Source organism: Oncorhynchus masou, chromosome 20 (genome assembly GCF_036934945.1).
Source record: "Oncorhynchus masou masou isolate Uvic2021 chromosome 20, UVic_Omas_1.1, whole genome shotgun sequence".
In the NCBI taxonomy this organism is placed as follows: Eukaryota; Metazoa; Chordata; class Actinopteri; order Salmoniformes; family Salmonidae; genus Oncorhynchus; species Oncorhynchus masou.
In genome coordinates this window covers 10,970,383-10,987,509 of record NC_088231.1, presented here as the reverse complement: position 1 = coordinate 10,987,509, position 17,127 = coordinate 10,970,383, and the positions used below count along the sequence as shown (strand labels likewise).

General features: G+C 43.4%; 1 protein-coding gene across 1 annotated transcript; it reads right to left on the bottom strand.

The window, feature by feature from the left end:
• Positions 1 to 43: 43 nt before the first annotated feature.
• LOC135506971 (Krueppel-like factor luna) lies at positions 44 to 15,537 on the bottom strand. Its single transcript, XM_064926413.1, has 8 exons — positions 15,038 to 15,537; positions 12,607 to 12,716; positions 12,262 to 12,373; positions 11,938 to 12,095; positions 9,210 to 9,300; positions 8,807 to 8,925; positions 2,217 to 2,310; positions 44 to 1,742 (listed from the first exon to the last, which is right to left on the bottom strand). The coding sequence occupies exons 1-8, from the start codon at positions 15,333 to 15,335 to the stop codon at positions 733 to 735; spliced, it is 1,992 nt and encodes a 663-aa protein (XP_064782485.1). The 5' UTR covers positions 15,336 to 15,537; the 3' UTR covers positions 44 to 732.
• Between the last annotated feature and the right edge of the window lie 1,590 nt (positions 15,538 to 17,127).

The following is a 17,127-nucleotide window of genomic DNA, read 5'->3' as shown; positions in this document are numbered from 1 at the left end:
TTTGCAGCGAATTTTGAAAGGATGGTGGGTAAATTGAAAGTAGTAAATTGAAAGCAAATTTAATTCGTTGTGGCGCGTTGCCACATTCCGGTGGCATTTAATATTACACAATGACTGTAGACCCACTAACAAAAACTGGTTTTCAAACCAACCTGCTGGTCTCACAAAATAACAGATTAGTTCATTTTCGATGTGAATATTTGGTACCAATTCCTACCTTATTGTGTTAAGAAAATATGTTTATTTTGATGTCACTCTCTATGGCCACATTACTTGCTATTGCATGATTGACACATATTTAGTACATGTTAAATCTTGCAAATAAAAAAAAAGGTCTACCCTAATAATATAAAAAATACATGTCTTGGAACACATTTGTTCATATAATATGCACATGATATTCGATATTAATTCCACATTTCAGTTTCAAATAAAGATACTTTATCTAATAATCGCCTAACATAGTGTGTCGGCCATACAATTACAAGCCCCTTACTTTAACTACTGTAACAACGATCTGAACAAAGGGAAAAAGTGTCACCTGTAAAGACAACTTTCCGCTAATCCCTTCTACATTTCCTTTATATTGTAGTGTTTGTTTTGGAGGTTTGGGGGATTGTCGTCTCACATTATTACAATTAAAAGGAATTCCCATTGATGTCTGTGTCAGCAATATTCTATTGTAGATTTTATAACCATGTCCATCCAGTCTACTGATTCTAATCATATGCCTCACACCCCTCCTCCTCCATCTCCACAGACTGACTGCTGGTGCGTCTTGAGGTTGCATATCCAGGCGAAGCGCTTCCCACAGTGGCTACAGGCAAAGGGTTTCTCCCCCGTATGGACCCTCTGGTGCTTCTTCAGGTTGCCAGCCTCGGAGAACATCTTCCCACAGGTGGCACACCTGAACGGCTTCTCCCCTGTGTGTACCCTCTGGTGAGCCTCCAGGTTGGACTGACCGGTGAAGGCCTTACCGCAGGCTCGGCACACGTAGCTCTTTCTCCTTCCGGCCGCATCACAGTGCTGCTGGGCCAGCTGGGCTGCCTGCTGCCCAGCCAGGGTCACCTCGATGTGGGCAAAGCCTTTGGCCGTGGCCCCTCTCCCTGGCGGTAGACCTACCAGGGAGTGAAGGGATTGGGAAGACATACCGGTACTTGTACTGTTGGTGGTGGAGGTAGTTGGGTTTTCTAGGGGAGTCTGTTGTAGCTGCTGTGCTCTGAGGCGTCGTTGAAGCTGCCGCTGATGTGCTTGTTGAGATGCTCTCAAAATGGCTGCCCTGCTCCATGTGGGATGCCCCTGGATGCCCCCACCCACACCCAGAGTGGCTGTTTGTACTCCCTGATGCCCAGAGAAAGGCACACCCTCCCCTGGGGGCCTGACAGTCGCTGAGGGGAGCTGGGGCTGAGGCTCTGGGTCGACTATGAGGCAGTCTGGGTCTGTGTCTGTAGTGTTGTCGGTGTAGGAGCACGAGGGACCACCGGAGGGCGATGTTGATGCCGATGTGTCTGGGGCCCAGCGCGTGAAGAAGGTCTCCAGCTCAAACATTGAGTACTCAGAGCCTAGCGTGTTGGCTGCTTTCTGCTTGCTGAGCTGCTGTGTGGTCTGGGTTGGAGTTGTGTTGTCTGGCGCTCCCTTGGGCATATTGGCTTTATTACCTAGGCTCGCTGCGGGACTGGTGGTTCCAATACATTTTTGTGAGGCAGGGGCGGGAAGTGTGGGTCTTGAGGACTCCCCAGTACCTGGATAAGGATCATAGAAAAGGTGCATGTTTATTTTAAATACTAGTTCAGACGCTCAATCTGAGTTTAAAGACATGGTAAAGGATGATAAGCTAGAGAAGCCTTTTACATGTACATTTGAGGAATGGTTTCCCAAACTCACCCAAACCCCGAATGCACGTTCTGGTTTTTGCCCTTGATTCAAATAACCAACTCATCGTCAAGCGTTGACTATTTGAAACAGCTGTGTAGTGCTAGGAGAAAACCAAGTGCACCCAAGGGACCCTGATCAGGACCCTGATTTAGCAGACACTCTTATCCAAGGCGACTTACAGTTAGTGCATTCAACTTAACAGGGGTCAGAACTGGCCTCGTTTCCCTCATTAAGAAAATAGCTTTTAGTAAACTAATATAAGTGAGTAGCTCAGTGACACTGTCTGGTGGGCGCCGACACGGTTGTCATGCATTCCTGGTTTATTTTCATTCTCCACTTACATTCTGCTGCCAGGTCAGGTCCTCCTGTTGCTGTGATACTTCCCAGGTTCTGTCCCAGTCTTAGTGTTGATGGAGTTGATTCAGGAGCTGCAGGCTAAGGAAGAAGAGAGGAGAAAGAGCCTATGAGATTAACTAAACACTAGATAGATAGCGATCAGTCCAATGCATCACCGAGGGCACACTGCCTGCCCTCCAGGACATCTACAGCACACGGTGTCACAGGAAGGCCAAGAAGATCATCAAGGACCTCAGCCACCCAAGCCACGGCCTGTTCACCCCACTACCATCTAGATGGCGGAGACAGTACACGTGCATCATAGTTGGGACCGAGACTGAAAAACAGCTTCTACAGTGCCTTGCAAAATTATTCCTCCCCCTTGGGGTTTTTCCTATTCTGTTGTATTACAACCTGTAATTTGCATTACAACCTGTAACATTCAGCAGTCACATAATTAGTTAAATAAAGTCTACCCGTGTGCAATCTAAGTGTCACATGATCTTTCACATGGTCTCAATATATATACACCTGTTCTGAAAGGCCCCAGAGTCTGCAACACCACTAAGCAAGGGGCACCACCAAGCAATTGGCGCCATGAAGACCAATAAGCACTCCAAACAGGTCAGGGACAAAGTTGTGGAGAAGTACACAGATCAGGGTTGTGTTATAAAAAAAATATCAGAAACTTTGAACATCGCACGGAGCACCATTAAATCCATATTTTTTTCAAATTGAAAGAATATGGCACCACAACAAACTTGCCATGAGAGGGCCGCCCACCAAAACTCACAGACCAGGCAAGGAGGGTATTGATCAGAGAGGCAACAAAGAGACCAAAGATAACCCTGAAGGAGCTGCAAAGCTTCACAGCGGAGATTGGAGTATCTGTCCATAGGACCACTTTAAGCCATACACTCCACAGAGCTGGGCTTTACGGAAGAGTGGCCAGAAAAAAAGTCAGTGCTTAAAGAAAAAATAAGCAAACACGTTTGGTGTTCGCTAAAAGGCATGTGGGAGACTCAAACATATGGAAGGTACTCTGGGTCAGTGGAGACAAAAATTGAGTTTTTTGGACATCAAGGAAAGCACTACATCTGGCGCAAAACCCAACACCTCTCATCACACCGAAAACACCATCCCCACAGTGAAGCATGGTGGTGGCAGCATCATGCTGTGGGGATGTTTTTCATCGGCAGGGATTGGAAAACTGGTCAGATTTGAAGGACTGATGGATGGCATTAAATACATGGAAATTCTTGAGGGAAACCTATTTCAGTCTTCCAGAGATTTGAGACTGGGACGGAGGTTCACCTTCCAGCAGGACAATGACCCTAAGCATACTGCTAAAGCAACAATCGAGTGGTTTAAGGGGAAACATTTAAATGTCTTGGAATGGCCTAGGCAAAGCCTAGAACTCAATCCAATTGAGAATCTGTGGAATGACTTAAAGATTGCTGTACACCAGCGGAACCCATCCAACTTGAAGGAGCTGGAGCAGTTTTGCCTTGAAGAATGGGCTAAAATCCCAGTGGCTAGATGTGCCAAGCTTATAGAGACATACCACAAGAGACTTGCAGCTGCAATTGCTGCAAAAGGTGGCTCTACAAAGTATTGACTTTGGGGGGTGAATAGTTATGCACGCTCAAGTTTTCAATTATTTTGTCTTATTTCTTGTTTGTTCCACAATAAAAAAATATTTTGCATCTTCAAAGTGGTAGGCATGTCGGATAAATCAAATGATACAACCCCCCCAAAATGTATTTTAATTCCGGGGGGGGTACTTTCGCAAGCCACTGTTTCTCCAGGTCATCAGACTGTTAAATAGTCACCACTAACCGGCCTTCGCCCAGTACCCTGCCCTGAACCTTAGTCACTGTAACTAGCCGGCTACCACACAGTACTCTACCCTGCACCTTAGAGACTGCTGCCCTATGTACATAGTCATTGAATACTGGTCACTTTAATCATGTTTACATACTGGTTTACCCACTTTCATATGTATATACTATATTCTAGTCAAGGCTCATCCTATATAACTGCTGTACACACCTTTTCTATTCATATACTGTCCATAATGTCTATACACACCATCATATACATATAGATTTATATTCCGGACTCTGACATTACTCGTTCTAATATTTCTATATTTCTTAATCTCTTTCTTTTGGGGAATTTTACATGATTTGTTTTGTATTGTTAGAAATTACTATACTGTTGGAGCTAGAAACATAAGCATTTCGCTACACCCAGGATAACTTCTGCTAAATATGTGTACCAGAGCAATACAATTGGATTTGATTTAGAGGTGTTACTGTAATATTCTGTTGCACCACCTTTTGCCTTCAGAACAACCTCAATGTATCAAGGCATGGACTCTACAAGGTGTGGAAAGCATTCCACAAGGATGCTGGCCCATGTTGACTCAATACTTCCCACAGTTGTGTCAAGTTGGCTGGTAGTGGATCTCTACTCTGAATAGCTCGTTCCATCTCATCCCACAGATCCTCACTTGGATTGAGATCTGGTGACTGGGCAGGCCACTGCAGTAAGCTGAATTCACTGTCATGTTCGTGGAACCATTCCTGGACAATCTTAGCCCTGTGGCAATTCGCAGATGGATGCATTGCTGCCATGAATGGATGAGCCTGATTGGTAATGATGATCAGATTTCCATTCCTGTGACATCACCCTCTGAATGACATACATACACAATCCATGTCTCAATTATCTCAAGGCATAAAAATAATTATTTAACCTGTCTCCTCCCCTTCAGCTACACTGATGGAAGTGGATTTGACAGGTGTCAACAATAAGGGATCATAGCCTTCACCTGGTCAGTCTGTCATGGAAAGAGCTGCTGTTCCTAATGTGTTGTATACTCAGCGTACTGTAAAGCAAACATATATTTAGGAAAGTCAAATTCACCATTTTGACTTCAGTGGCAATAAATAATAATGCATTATAATGAGTAAATTTGTTAAAGACATGATCTGGTACTGGCGGGTACATAGTATTTTTTTAACCTTCCGCTTTGGGCTGGATGTGTCAATGTGTAGTTCATACATGCATAATCTATGAGCAGAATTACTATTTTACCTCAATTATCCACAAAATCCCTAGTTTGAAAGCGGCCGTTTTCTGGAAGCTGGGTGGCGCCATTTTCCCTACATTTACCCCCACGTGGGCCAGCCCCCAAGCAATTTGAAATTCAACCAATAAGATTCTGCCCATAGCCATTTGAGTGACAGCTAGCGAGACGCACACAAAGTAAAGCTAAGAGAGCAATGACATGGGTGTACACACATGCACATTTGTGATGTAGAACTCAATTGTCCCGGGACCACTTTTAGCTCGTGGGTGCTACTTTCAGAACTACTGGCTAAAAAGTATACAAAAATACCGGAGAAAGTCTAAGTAGTAATTATTTGATTTCCATTTTAGGCAAATATTGTGGATGTGATGAATGCTCTTTAAGATATTGATATTGTGTCACAGTTGAGGAAATTGAATGTCCTGTGATGGAGTAATGTAATGTTAATAACCACATTAATTCATTCATTGTTTTTGCAAAAAAACACTTTAATCTTCTTTTAACATTACAAGATAAGGACATCGATCAAAGTTTCACAGAATTGTGACACAATAGACTTATCCCTACAAGCGTAGAGCATTTTGGACTCCACCCAAAAATGTGTACCATCACCTAACAAGATATTTACATGTTTACTGCTAACAAATATGGTTACTTCAACCCATTTACTGGTTTTTGGTGTATGCTGAACCTCTACCTTGGTGTTACAAGGGGAATCAAACATGAACTATTCTCACCACATATAATTTTCATACAGCTTTGTGAGTAGAAAACAAATACAGTTGAATCAGACGTTAACATACACCTTAGCCAAATACATTTAAACTCAGTTTTTCACAATTCCTGAATTGAATCCTAGTAAAAATTTCCTGTCTTAGTTCAGTTAGGATCGCCACTTTATTATAAAGAATGTGACATGTCATAATAATAGTAGAGATAATTATTTATTTCAGCTTTTATTTCTTCATCACATTCCCAGTGGGTCAGAAGTTTACATACACTCAATTAGTATTTGGTAGCATTGCCTTTAAATTGTTTAACTTGGGTCTAACGTTTCGGGTAGCCTTCCACAAGCTTCCCACAATAAGTTGGGTGAATTTTGGCCCATTCCTCCTGACAGAGCTGATGTAACTGACTCAGGTTAGTAGGCCTCCTTGCTCGCACATGCTTTTTCAGTTCTGCCCACACATTTTCTATAGGATTGTGGTCAGTGCTTTGTGATGGCCACTCCAATACCTTGACTTTGTTGTCCTTAAGCGATTTTGCCACAACATTGAGAGTATGCTTGGGGTCATTGTCCATTTGGAAGACCCATTTGCGACCAAGCTTAAACTTCCTGACTGATGTCTTGAGATGTTGCTTCAATATCTCAACATAATTGTCCCTCCTCATGATGCCATCTATTTTGTGAAGTGCACCAGTCCCTCCTGCAGCAAAGCACCCACACAATAGGATGCTGGCACCCCTGTGCTTCACGGTTGGGATGGTGATCTCCGCTTGCAAGCCTCCCCCTTTTTCCTCCAAACATAACGATGGTCATTATGGCCAAACAGTTCTATTTTTGTTTCATCAGACCAGAGGACATTTCTCCAAAAAGTAAAATCTTTGTCCCCATGTGCAGTTGCAAACCGTAGTCTGGCTTTTTTATGGCGGTTTCGGAGTAGTGGCTTCTTCTTTGCTGAGAGGCCTTTCAAGTTATGTCGATATATGTCTTGTTTTACTGTGGATATAGATACTTTTGTACCCGTTTCCTCCAGCATCTTCACAAGGTCCTTTGCTGTTGTTCTGGGATTGATTTGCACTTTCGCACCAAAGTACGTTCATCTCTAGGAGACAGAACGTGTCTCCTTCCTGAGCGGTATGACAGCTGCCTGGTCCCATGGTGTTTATACTTGCGTACTATTGCTTGTACAGATGAACGTGGTACCTTCAGACATTTGGAAATTGCTCCCAAGGATGAACCTGACTTGTGGAGGTCTACAATTTTTTTTTCCTGAGGTCTTGGCTTATTTCTTTTGATTTTCCCATGATGTCAAGCAAAGAGCTTGAAGGTAGGTCTTGAAATACATCCACAGGTACACCTCCAATTGACTAAAATGATGTCAATTAGCCTATCAGAAGCTTCTAAAGCCATGACATCATTTTCTGGAATTTTCCAAGCTGTTTAAAGGCACAGTCAACTGTGCCTTTATGTAAACTTCTGACCCACTGGAATTGTGATAGTGAAATAATCTGTAAACAATTGTTGGAAAAATGACTTGTGTCATGCACAAAGTAGATGTCCCAACCGACTTGCCAAAACTATAGTTTGTTAACAAGAAATTTGTGGAGTGGTTGAACAATGTAGTTTTAATGACTCCTACGTATGTAAACTTCCGACTTCAACTGTAAATATGCCTATTACCATCACCAGCTATAGGACTCCCGGGAAAAAATAATCAAATTACCAAAAGGACTGTCTTGATCAGATAAGAAAGAAAAGACAAAATTACCCTAACTACACTAATCTCTGACACCCAGAATTAAAATATTACATAATTGCTTCAGACGCTCGAGCATCTGTCCACGAGAAATTTCACTAACAACCCTTCCCTAGGCCCCTTTACTAATACTAAGTGTCTATATTAACGGCCAAGAGTTGATCCTGATCATGTGACCTGACCAGAGGAAAAACTCTGGGTCCTATTTTTATCCTATAACCATCAGTTGTCATGTGATCAGGGACAACTCCTGGCCCTAGTTAAAATCTATAACCATCTGAGTTTTCAGGGAAAAAAACCTGGTCATCCTCATATTGAAATAGATGGTTGATATAATATCCCGGTCACATCTAGTACTAGTATTGATGAAGATGGTGTTGTAGTAAAGGTTATTTTTTTTCTCTCCCCTGTCGTACTACTGCTGAGGATGATGTCGTTTCTGGTGTTTCTTTAGGTTGCTAGGGTCGGCAAAGCGTTCCCCACAGAGCGGGCAGGCGTATGGCCTCTCCCCCGTGTGAACGTTCTTGTGGATCTTAAGGTTCCAGTACTGAGAGAAGTGCTTCCCGCACACCATGCACCCAAACGGCCTCTCGCCCGTGTGGGTTCTAAGGTGCGGTTCTAGATTAGCCGGGGAGGAGAACCCTTTACCGCAGAACTTGCAGAGGTATGCCTTCTTTCTTACCACTTTCTTCCTACCGCATTTGTACGTCTCCTGACCTCCCTGTGCCCCGTCCGACCCCCCCATTCCGACATCATAACCAGCCATGTCTGACCCCTCTCTAGAACCCATAGAACCTGAAAAGCTTCCGGAGCTTTCTACAGTGAAACCCCTGTGCTGACCTATCTCAGAGCCAGCAGGCCCCATCCTCCCTCCCATGATCAGCATGCCTGGGCCTGCTGGGTAGGACAGGTTGAGGGAGGACGGTCCTGGGACACTAGCGTCACCACAACCACCACTGCCCCCATTCGTCCACAGCGGAAGGGGATGGTTCTCGTACGACACACGGCCATAGCTGACCTCCGTGGTGTGGTGCCTGGTCGTCCCGGGGTGGTGGTGGGTGTGGTCTGGGGGTGAGTTGTGGGTGGCCTCCAGGGGTAATGCTCCTCCTCTGTAGTCTCTGCTGGACTCCTCCGGCCCTTGAGAAGAGAACACAGTGTCACAATCACACCACTGGCTGTTGTTGAAATCAATGGGAGATCTCACGATGGACCTAAACTTGGGGAATGTCAATGCCATGACAACATGTTTTCAAAGCGTTATGCTCTGGAACAGGCAGGGATGGATGCAACAGCATAGTCTTTACATGGGATCTAAGTAGCCTTGTGTCATTGGTCTAACCCCTTGATTACCAAGTCCTGCTGTTAGCACCACTACCCACCATCACCGCACCCAGCCCTCCACCCCTGTAGTCTCCACTCACCCTCCTGGATGCTGAGTCCTCCACCCCGTGGGTCCAGATCCTCCACCTTGATCAGCAGGATGTCAGGGTCTCTGTCCTCCACCGCTGCAGACTGGAAACACAGGGACGGACCAGGAATTAGATATAACAATTACTGTTATGCAATGAATCGTATTCAGTTCTAAATCACACACTGTATGACTGGACTAAATCTATGGACCAATGATTATAAATTGTGTACATCTTACATGTATGCAACAAGTATTTTATGTAGCTATAGATGTTTGATATTTATCTTGTTGCATCATCTGATTAGTAAATGGATGTCTGTTACTCAGAGCCTTTTTAATATTGGACCTCTCCAATTAACTATTGTGGTTATAGTGACCTTATGGGTTTGAGTGATTTGATATAATTTATTTAACAAATATTAAGTGACATTAAGAATTTATTGGAAGATTAACAAACGTGTCTTGCTCAATATGGATTAAACAAATATTAACTATTTATGAGTGTTCTTGCAAGTGGTGGGAGATGTTTCTGTGTCACACTTTCAAGCAGCTCCAGTACAGCTTTTCTTATTGGTCAATCGTTTGAATCCATTCAGCTTTCCTTTGTCCTCCATATAAACCACTATTGCCTATTCATTTCAATAATGACAGAAACCTCAGTGTAAGGAATGCATTTTATTCATAATAGTTCCATATGTAGAAAAACATAGAAGAGGCATTGTAATACATGTTGACTCTTAAGGGGAAAGATTGTTATAGTAAAACTGCCACTCATTCATAAACTGGCATTAAATAACTTATTTACAAAGTGAATTTGTCCAATGTCAAAAATCCCCTTTAGTGTTAGATATACAGTACAATTTTAGATATGTACACAAAGCTAACCAGCATCATCCAATCCAGATTTACTCTTTAAGGTTGACATTTACCACAAATAATCGGTAGATTATTTTGGGTCAGATACTCACCCTTCCTTAGTCCACTGATATGAAATGTCGTATGTACATCATACCCAGGAACATTTCCACGCGTACCCATCTATCGGGGCCCCCATCATGAGTTCATGATGACTGACCCGAGAGCAGTGTTAAGTTTGTTAGTTTGTCAAATTATTCATAAGGTTGAATCCTCCTGGCTAGAAACATTAGGCTGGTTTCTAAAACACAGCGGAAACTTGATTCGCTTAATGAGTAAGAAAAACTAAATGAGTAAGTTAGGGCCCCTGCCCCACTCGAGGTGAAGATAATTTATATTTGTATTTATTAGGATCTCCACTAGCTGCTGCCCAGGGGGGGGACAAACAGGATTAAAACAATTAAAATCACAAAATATAACAACACATCTACAATATTACAATGCATGTCTGAGTAGAGTGCGTGTGTTAGCATATGCGCTCGTCTCTTCACAGTCTGCGTTGTGCCATAAGGTGTTGTTTCATCCGTTTTATTTGTTTTGTTTGTTTTTTTTAAATCAGATTTTACTGCTCGCTTGAGTTACTTGATGTGGAAGAGAGTTCCATCTATGTAGTACTGAGCATTTCCCAGAGTGTGTTCTGGACTTGGGGACTGTGAAGAGACCCCTGGTGGCATGTCTTTTGGTGTATGTATGCGTGTCTGTGCTGTGTTAACTGTCTGAATGGATAGTTTGGTGCTTTCAACATGTCAATACCGCTCACAAAGATAAGTAGTGATGCAGTAAATCTCTCTACTTTGAGCCAGTAGAGATTGACATGCATGTTTTTGATATTAGCCCTCAGTGTACATTTAAGGGCCAGCCGTGCTGCACTGTTCTGGGCCAACCGTAATTTTCCTATGTTCTTCTTTGTGGCACTTGACCATATGAGTGGGCAGTAGTGCAGGTTGGATAAAACTAGGGCTCATGTCTGGGGGATATACGTCTGGATGGTTCCTCTCGTGGTGGGTCTTGAGGTTGCGTATCCAGGCGAATCCTTTCCCACAGAGCTCACAGTGGAAGGGTTTCTCCCCTGTATGGACCCTCTGGTGCTTCTTCAGGTTGCCAGCCTCGGAGAACATCTTCCCACAGGTGTTGCATCTGAACGGCCTCTCCCCAGTGTGGGTCCTCAGGTGGATCTCTACTTTCTTGGGCCGGTTGAACGCCTTTCCGCAGAAGTTGCAGATGAACAGTTTCTCCCGGGCACTGGTCCTGTGGGGGACCTTGCCGTCCCTCGTCAGGGGGAAGCCAGTGTTGCCGCTGCCAGTGTTTCTGCCCCCGCCTCCGTGTGCCCACCCGTTCGCGTCAGAAGTCGACGGCATCGCAATGTCACTGATGGAGCGAGATTGTGACGGGGCGGCCATGTTGCCATGGTTACCCTGGAACCTGCCTCCTCCCCCAAACCTTGCAGACATTCCACTGTCGTGGCCCCACTTCTCCAGAGGCGCCTTCCCTTCCTCCTCCTCCTCAGAGTCAATGTTCAGAACCTCCTCTCGGTTCCCCGGGAGATGGCGGTGGATGGTGACCGAAGCAGGAAGTGGACGGCGGTGCCCGGACTGAAACGACGCGGCGGCCTCGGCGACTGTGCTGTAAGAACAAGATGGCTGCCCGGCCCCAGGCGTCTCTGCCTGGCTGCTCTCATTAAAGAACGACACAAGCGGCCCCAGACCATCCCCTCTGTCGTCATCACCACTGTACATATCAAGCTCAGCAGGGTGGGGTTGGTGCAGCAGTCCTGCGTGTTGGGGTTCACTGTCAGACTTAAGGAGAGGTGCCGAGCCACTGACCTCCACACGGTGCCTGTTCCTGGGGCCCTGCTGCTGCTGCTCGGGGTGCTGAGGTTGGCTGACCTGCTCTGGGCCGTGGGCTGAAGCAGGTGGATGGGATGTGGTGTCCCCAGGGCCGGTTCTACCGCCGCCTCCACGAGGTCCACACTCCACCAGTCCTGGAAGAGAGAGGAAGGGAATGAAAGCAGGTTAATGTTTAAATCAAGTTAAAGGTATGGCCAGGTTGAGTAGTGTGAGAATGGAGCCTTGATGTTGATCAAATGTATGGGGTGAGTAAGTATCTGCAACACAGCAACCAAAGTTGAGACGGACTAACACACTCACCATCCTCTCCAATCAGTGGTATGTCGTCTGCCTCTGTGTCTCCAAGGGGATCCTCCATCCTCTCCTCTTTGACCAGCAGAGACTCAGGCTCCACAAGCTGCAGATCTGGCGACTAGAAGATCGAAAAGTCGGGAATTAACCGCGTAAATATACACCACAACATGGTTGATAATGACCTACTGGTGACTGATGCTGCCAAGTGCTCAAAATGGTTCAAATGGGCCATTGTGTACTGTAGGACTATGCTATAATGGAATATAACAGTTAGCCACCAAGCATATTTGTTTTCTTGAACTGTGTAAGACATTGACAACCAGTATTACAGGATAGGTTTCTTGAACTCACCTTGTCTCGGATGGGGTTGGGATGCATCTGGGAACTGTTGTGATCATTATTGGCTCCAGGGCCTCCTGACCACATCCCCATGGGATCAAGCTGTATGTCGTAGACACCACCTACGATAAAAAAAAGTTTGTATTTTTTAAACTTACTTGTAAAAACATTGCAGGTTGACTCGAGGTCACATTGGCCTAGATGTGCTTAGTCAGATTTTAATGACCAAAACAAAGGTGGGTCCCAATGACTGTATACAGTGAGTGTACAAAACATTAGGAACATGCTCTTTCCATGACAGACTGACCAGGTGAATCCAGGTGAAAGCTATAATCCCTAATTGATGACTCTTGTTAAATCCACTTCAATCAGTGTAGATGAAGGTAAGGAGACCGGTTAAAAAATGATTTTTATAAGCCTTCAGACAATTGAGACATGGATTGTGTATATGTGCCACTCAGAGGATGAATGGGCAAGACAAAATATTGAAGTGCCTTTAATGGGGTGTGGTAGCAGGTGCCAGGAGCAACGACTTGAGTGTGTCAAGAACTGCAACATTGCTGGGTTTTTCCACACTCAACAGTTTCCCGTGTGTGTCAAGAATGGTCCACCACCCAAAGGACATCCAGCCAACGGCAGGCCAGTGGTCAAAGATAAAGGAGGCTGACACAAATTGTGCAGAGAAACAGACGGGCTACAGTTAGTCAACTGACAGTCCACTACAACATCGGTGCCCAAAGACCGATAAAAGACTGCGCAACTCGTTGGTCCGTGACACGAATAGGGTATGGCAGCTGACGACCTTATAGAGTTCCACTTCTCTCAGCAAAATACAAGAAACTGTGGTTGCAGTGGGCTAAGGAACGAAAACACTGGACACTAGAGAAGTGGAAGAACATTGCCTGGTCGGATGAATCCCGGGTTCCTGCTGCTTTACATTGACGAGAGGACTAGGGTATGAAAAAAAAAACACGAGTTCATGCATCCATCATACCCGTGTGTCAACATTGCAGACTGGTGGTGGTGGTGTGATAGTGTGGGGTGTGTTTTCATGGCACACATTGGGTCCCTTGATAAAATCGTAGCAACGTTTGAATGCCACAGGATATCTGAACATCGTTGCCAATCAGGTGCATCCCTTCATTGCAGCAGTGTATCCATCTGGGAATATTTTTTCCCAGCAGGATAATGCCCCATACCACAAGAATAAGATCGTCCAGTAATGGTTCCACGAACATGACAGTGAATTCAGCTTCCTGTTTTGTACACTCCGTGTAGGTGGCCCCAAAGACTCTATATGTTGCCCCAATGAGAGGGGGTTTCAATATCACAAGTTGATTGTTTTCCAGTCGGGCTGGGCAGTAAAATGTAAAAAATGTTGACTAACTTCTATAATGCTATTTTAATGTTTTATTTGTTACATTAAATAATTTAGTAATGACTAAAAAAATTATGGCAATCAGCAATTTTCTAACTGGCGATAAAAAATGGATAACAACTGAAAACTGCTAGCTAACTAACTAGCACAACAAGTCAACAACTACGGGTGGACAAGAGTTTTGTCTAGAAGGGATACAGCTTGTCAACATTTCTAGGAGAACTTACCCAGCAGGTTAGGAGAATTAGGTTAAGGTTAGGAAAAGGGTAAGCCCGGTGGTCTCCAACCTTTTTTTAGCCCTGAATGCTGATTGGCTGAAAGCTGTGATATCTCAGACCGTATTCCACAGGAACGAATATACCATATACCACAGACCCTCAGTTGTTTATTTAAGCAATAAGGCCTAAGAAACTATCTTTTGTATTTTCCCGAATTCAGAATTTTTCCCCCCCTGGTTTGATTTTTTTACAACGAAAATTGATGTTCTGAGTCCATGTCAATGCTTAAATCCCATCAGAAGACACATTGAGGTCTGGAAAACAAACACGTTTTGATTTGAGTGCACATGAATTTACTGTTTCACAAAATAGAGGCATACGAAGACAAGAAACGTTACACAATTATAAGTTGGTGCAGGAAATGAATTGATTAAAATGCTGGAAATTAAAAAATAACTATACAGATGGAAACAATTGGTCGAGTACCAGCGTTTGAGGCTACAAAATAGGACTTTGATTCCTATGTAAATGTTCAACAAAAATGACTACTTTACTATCAGTTGTCCTTCTATTATTTTTGGCTAAAGTTTGATTTAACAGTATAAAACAATAAGAATGGACAAAGTCCATTAAAAACATGTTTTTTTATGTACCTCCCAGAAAGTATATTTAGAACTTGTATTATTCAGAACCGTCAAATATCGTCATACCGTCAAATAAAATAACGTATTATGACATTTTGGCCATGTCACCCAGACTTATTTTCCAGGGGTGTTTTTTTTACTTTATCAGCAGGGTAATCAAATAAACTAGTATCAGATCAGATATGGCATTACAGTCTTCTTACCAGTTGATGAAGACGACCCTCTGAATTTCTCATTGGTGTTGATATGAACTCTGCTGTTGGGACGGCTGTTCATTGCGCTTTCCCGTAGTCTTCGTTCGGCGTAACCACGGGCCATCTTCAACTCGAGAAGATTCAGCTTTCGCTTCAAACCTTTATTCTCCCTTTGGCATTGTGACATTTGCAAACTTACAACCGCATAATCGTCGTCTACTAGTTTACAGATTTCTGCCACGGCTGCATTGGCCAATACCTCCATAATGGAAGCTAGCTGTGTCTGGAACGCAAGGCGACTCGACATTTTTGAACGACTGGCTCGCGAGCACTAAAAGTCGATAAATACAGTCTCATGCGATGTATATTGGATATATTGAATCACGTTCACTTCAAATATCGACAACGACTAAGTTTGACGCTATGTGATTCAACATAAATAGTGGCCTAAAAGCAGTAGTTGACTAGCTCTGTAGCTGCAGTTTCTTCTTCTGTACTACCAGCCTCTCGTCAGCAACACAAAAACCAATTATTTCCGGGTCACGAAATTTACGAAACGTTCTAAATAAAAGTTCCCTACGTAATAGTAGAAAAGTGTCATTAACCTGTATTTATTCATGATATATGAAATATAATGAGTCAATTTGTTTATATTTAAGTGATATTTGTATTAAATGTCGGTTTTAAAAGATGTTCAAATGTCAAATAAACCCCCCCGATACAATGCATTGTATATGAAATACATATTGGTTTATAGAGAGAACTATTCTAGATGCCGACGTAAAGGTGGGGTGGCGATTACTCACTAGTGTCTGTAGAATATATATCTATATATGAGTGTAATTTCTATATGCCCAGAAACACTCTATTCCACTCAATCCATTGGTCCCAATGCAATACACTAAAGGCATACAAATTACATATTGGTTTATAGAGAGAAAACTATTCTATGTGCCAAAGTAAAAGTGGGGTTGGGATAACTCACCATGGTCTGTAGAATTTATATATGGTGTTATTTTATGGGGCACTGAGGTGTAAATACCCAGTAACACTTTCTACTGTAGGCCTATAGGTGAGATTAGTTTAACACAATGTAAAATTGGTCTGGCATACCTGTAAACCAGGGTTTCTCAAACTCAGTTCTGGGGTTCCCCCTGGGTGCACATTCTTGTTTTTTTCCATAGCACTACACAGCTGATTCAAATAATCCAGGATTGATAATGAGTTGGTTATTTGAATCAGCTGTGTAGTGTTAGGGCAAAAAAACAAAACACGCACCCAGGGGGGCACAGGGCCAAGTTTGGGAAATCCAGCTGTAAACAACCTATATAGATTAACCTAATGATGATGAGCCAGTTGCATCTTTTACACATGCAAATCAGCCCATGGCCAGCCTTGACCTGTGCCAAACAAATGCATATGGCCTGCCTGACAAATAACGTCAAATTACTTTAAATGGAGCCATTGGACACTATATGCTACAAATATAAAATCAATTCAAATATTGCACTGTACAGGCAGAACAATCTTGTCCAAAAAACTGGAGTCCAGTCTATTCACTAGAGTCCCTAGAATACAAAACAGCCAATTGTCTCTTCAAGCCTCATCCTTCAAGTAAACAGATGAGGTTCACCAAGGCCAGATGAGCAACAGCCAGTGTCGATTTTAGCATGTAAATCTTGGTCGGGCAATAAAAAAATGTGGAACGTGTCATGACGTTGGCCTGGGGGTTAGGCAGTTATAAATACCTCTTCCCCCCTTTTTCCTCTCTCTACCCTACTGAGGTTACATTTGCAAACTCCTTGGTTAACATACAGATTCTGGGAACATTAGTAGCTGGGGGGAAATGACCTATATTCTGGTAATCCGAACAATTGAACATATGCGGTGGTACTTAATGAATATGATGTCAGTTCGGTTGTCATCTGAGACATTCTCATCAATGATAAGATGACATAAACTCTACAGTGGAAAGTGTGCACATCAGAGTTATCGGGTTCACATGAAATTGTTGTTCAATTTAAATGTTTGAATATGAAATTATTTGTGATGGGATGAAATGTGATTTTAGCTTCTAAAATGTGAGATGTGGGTTTTCA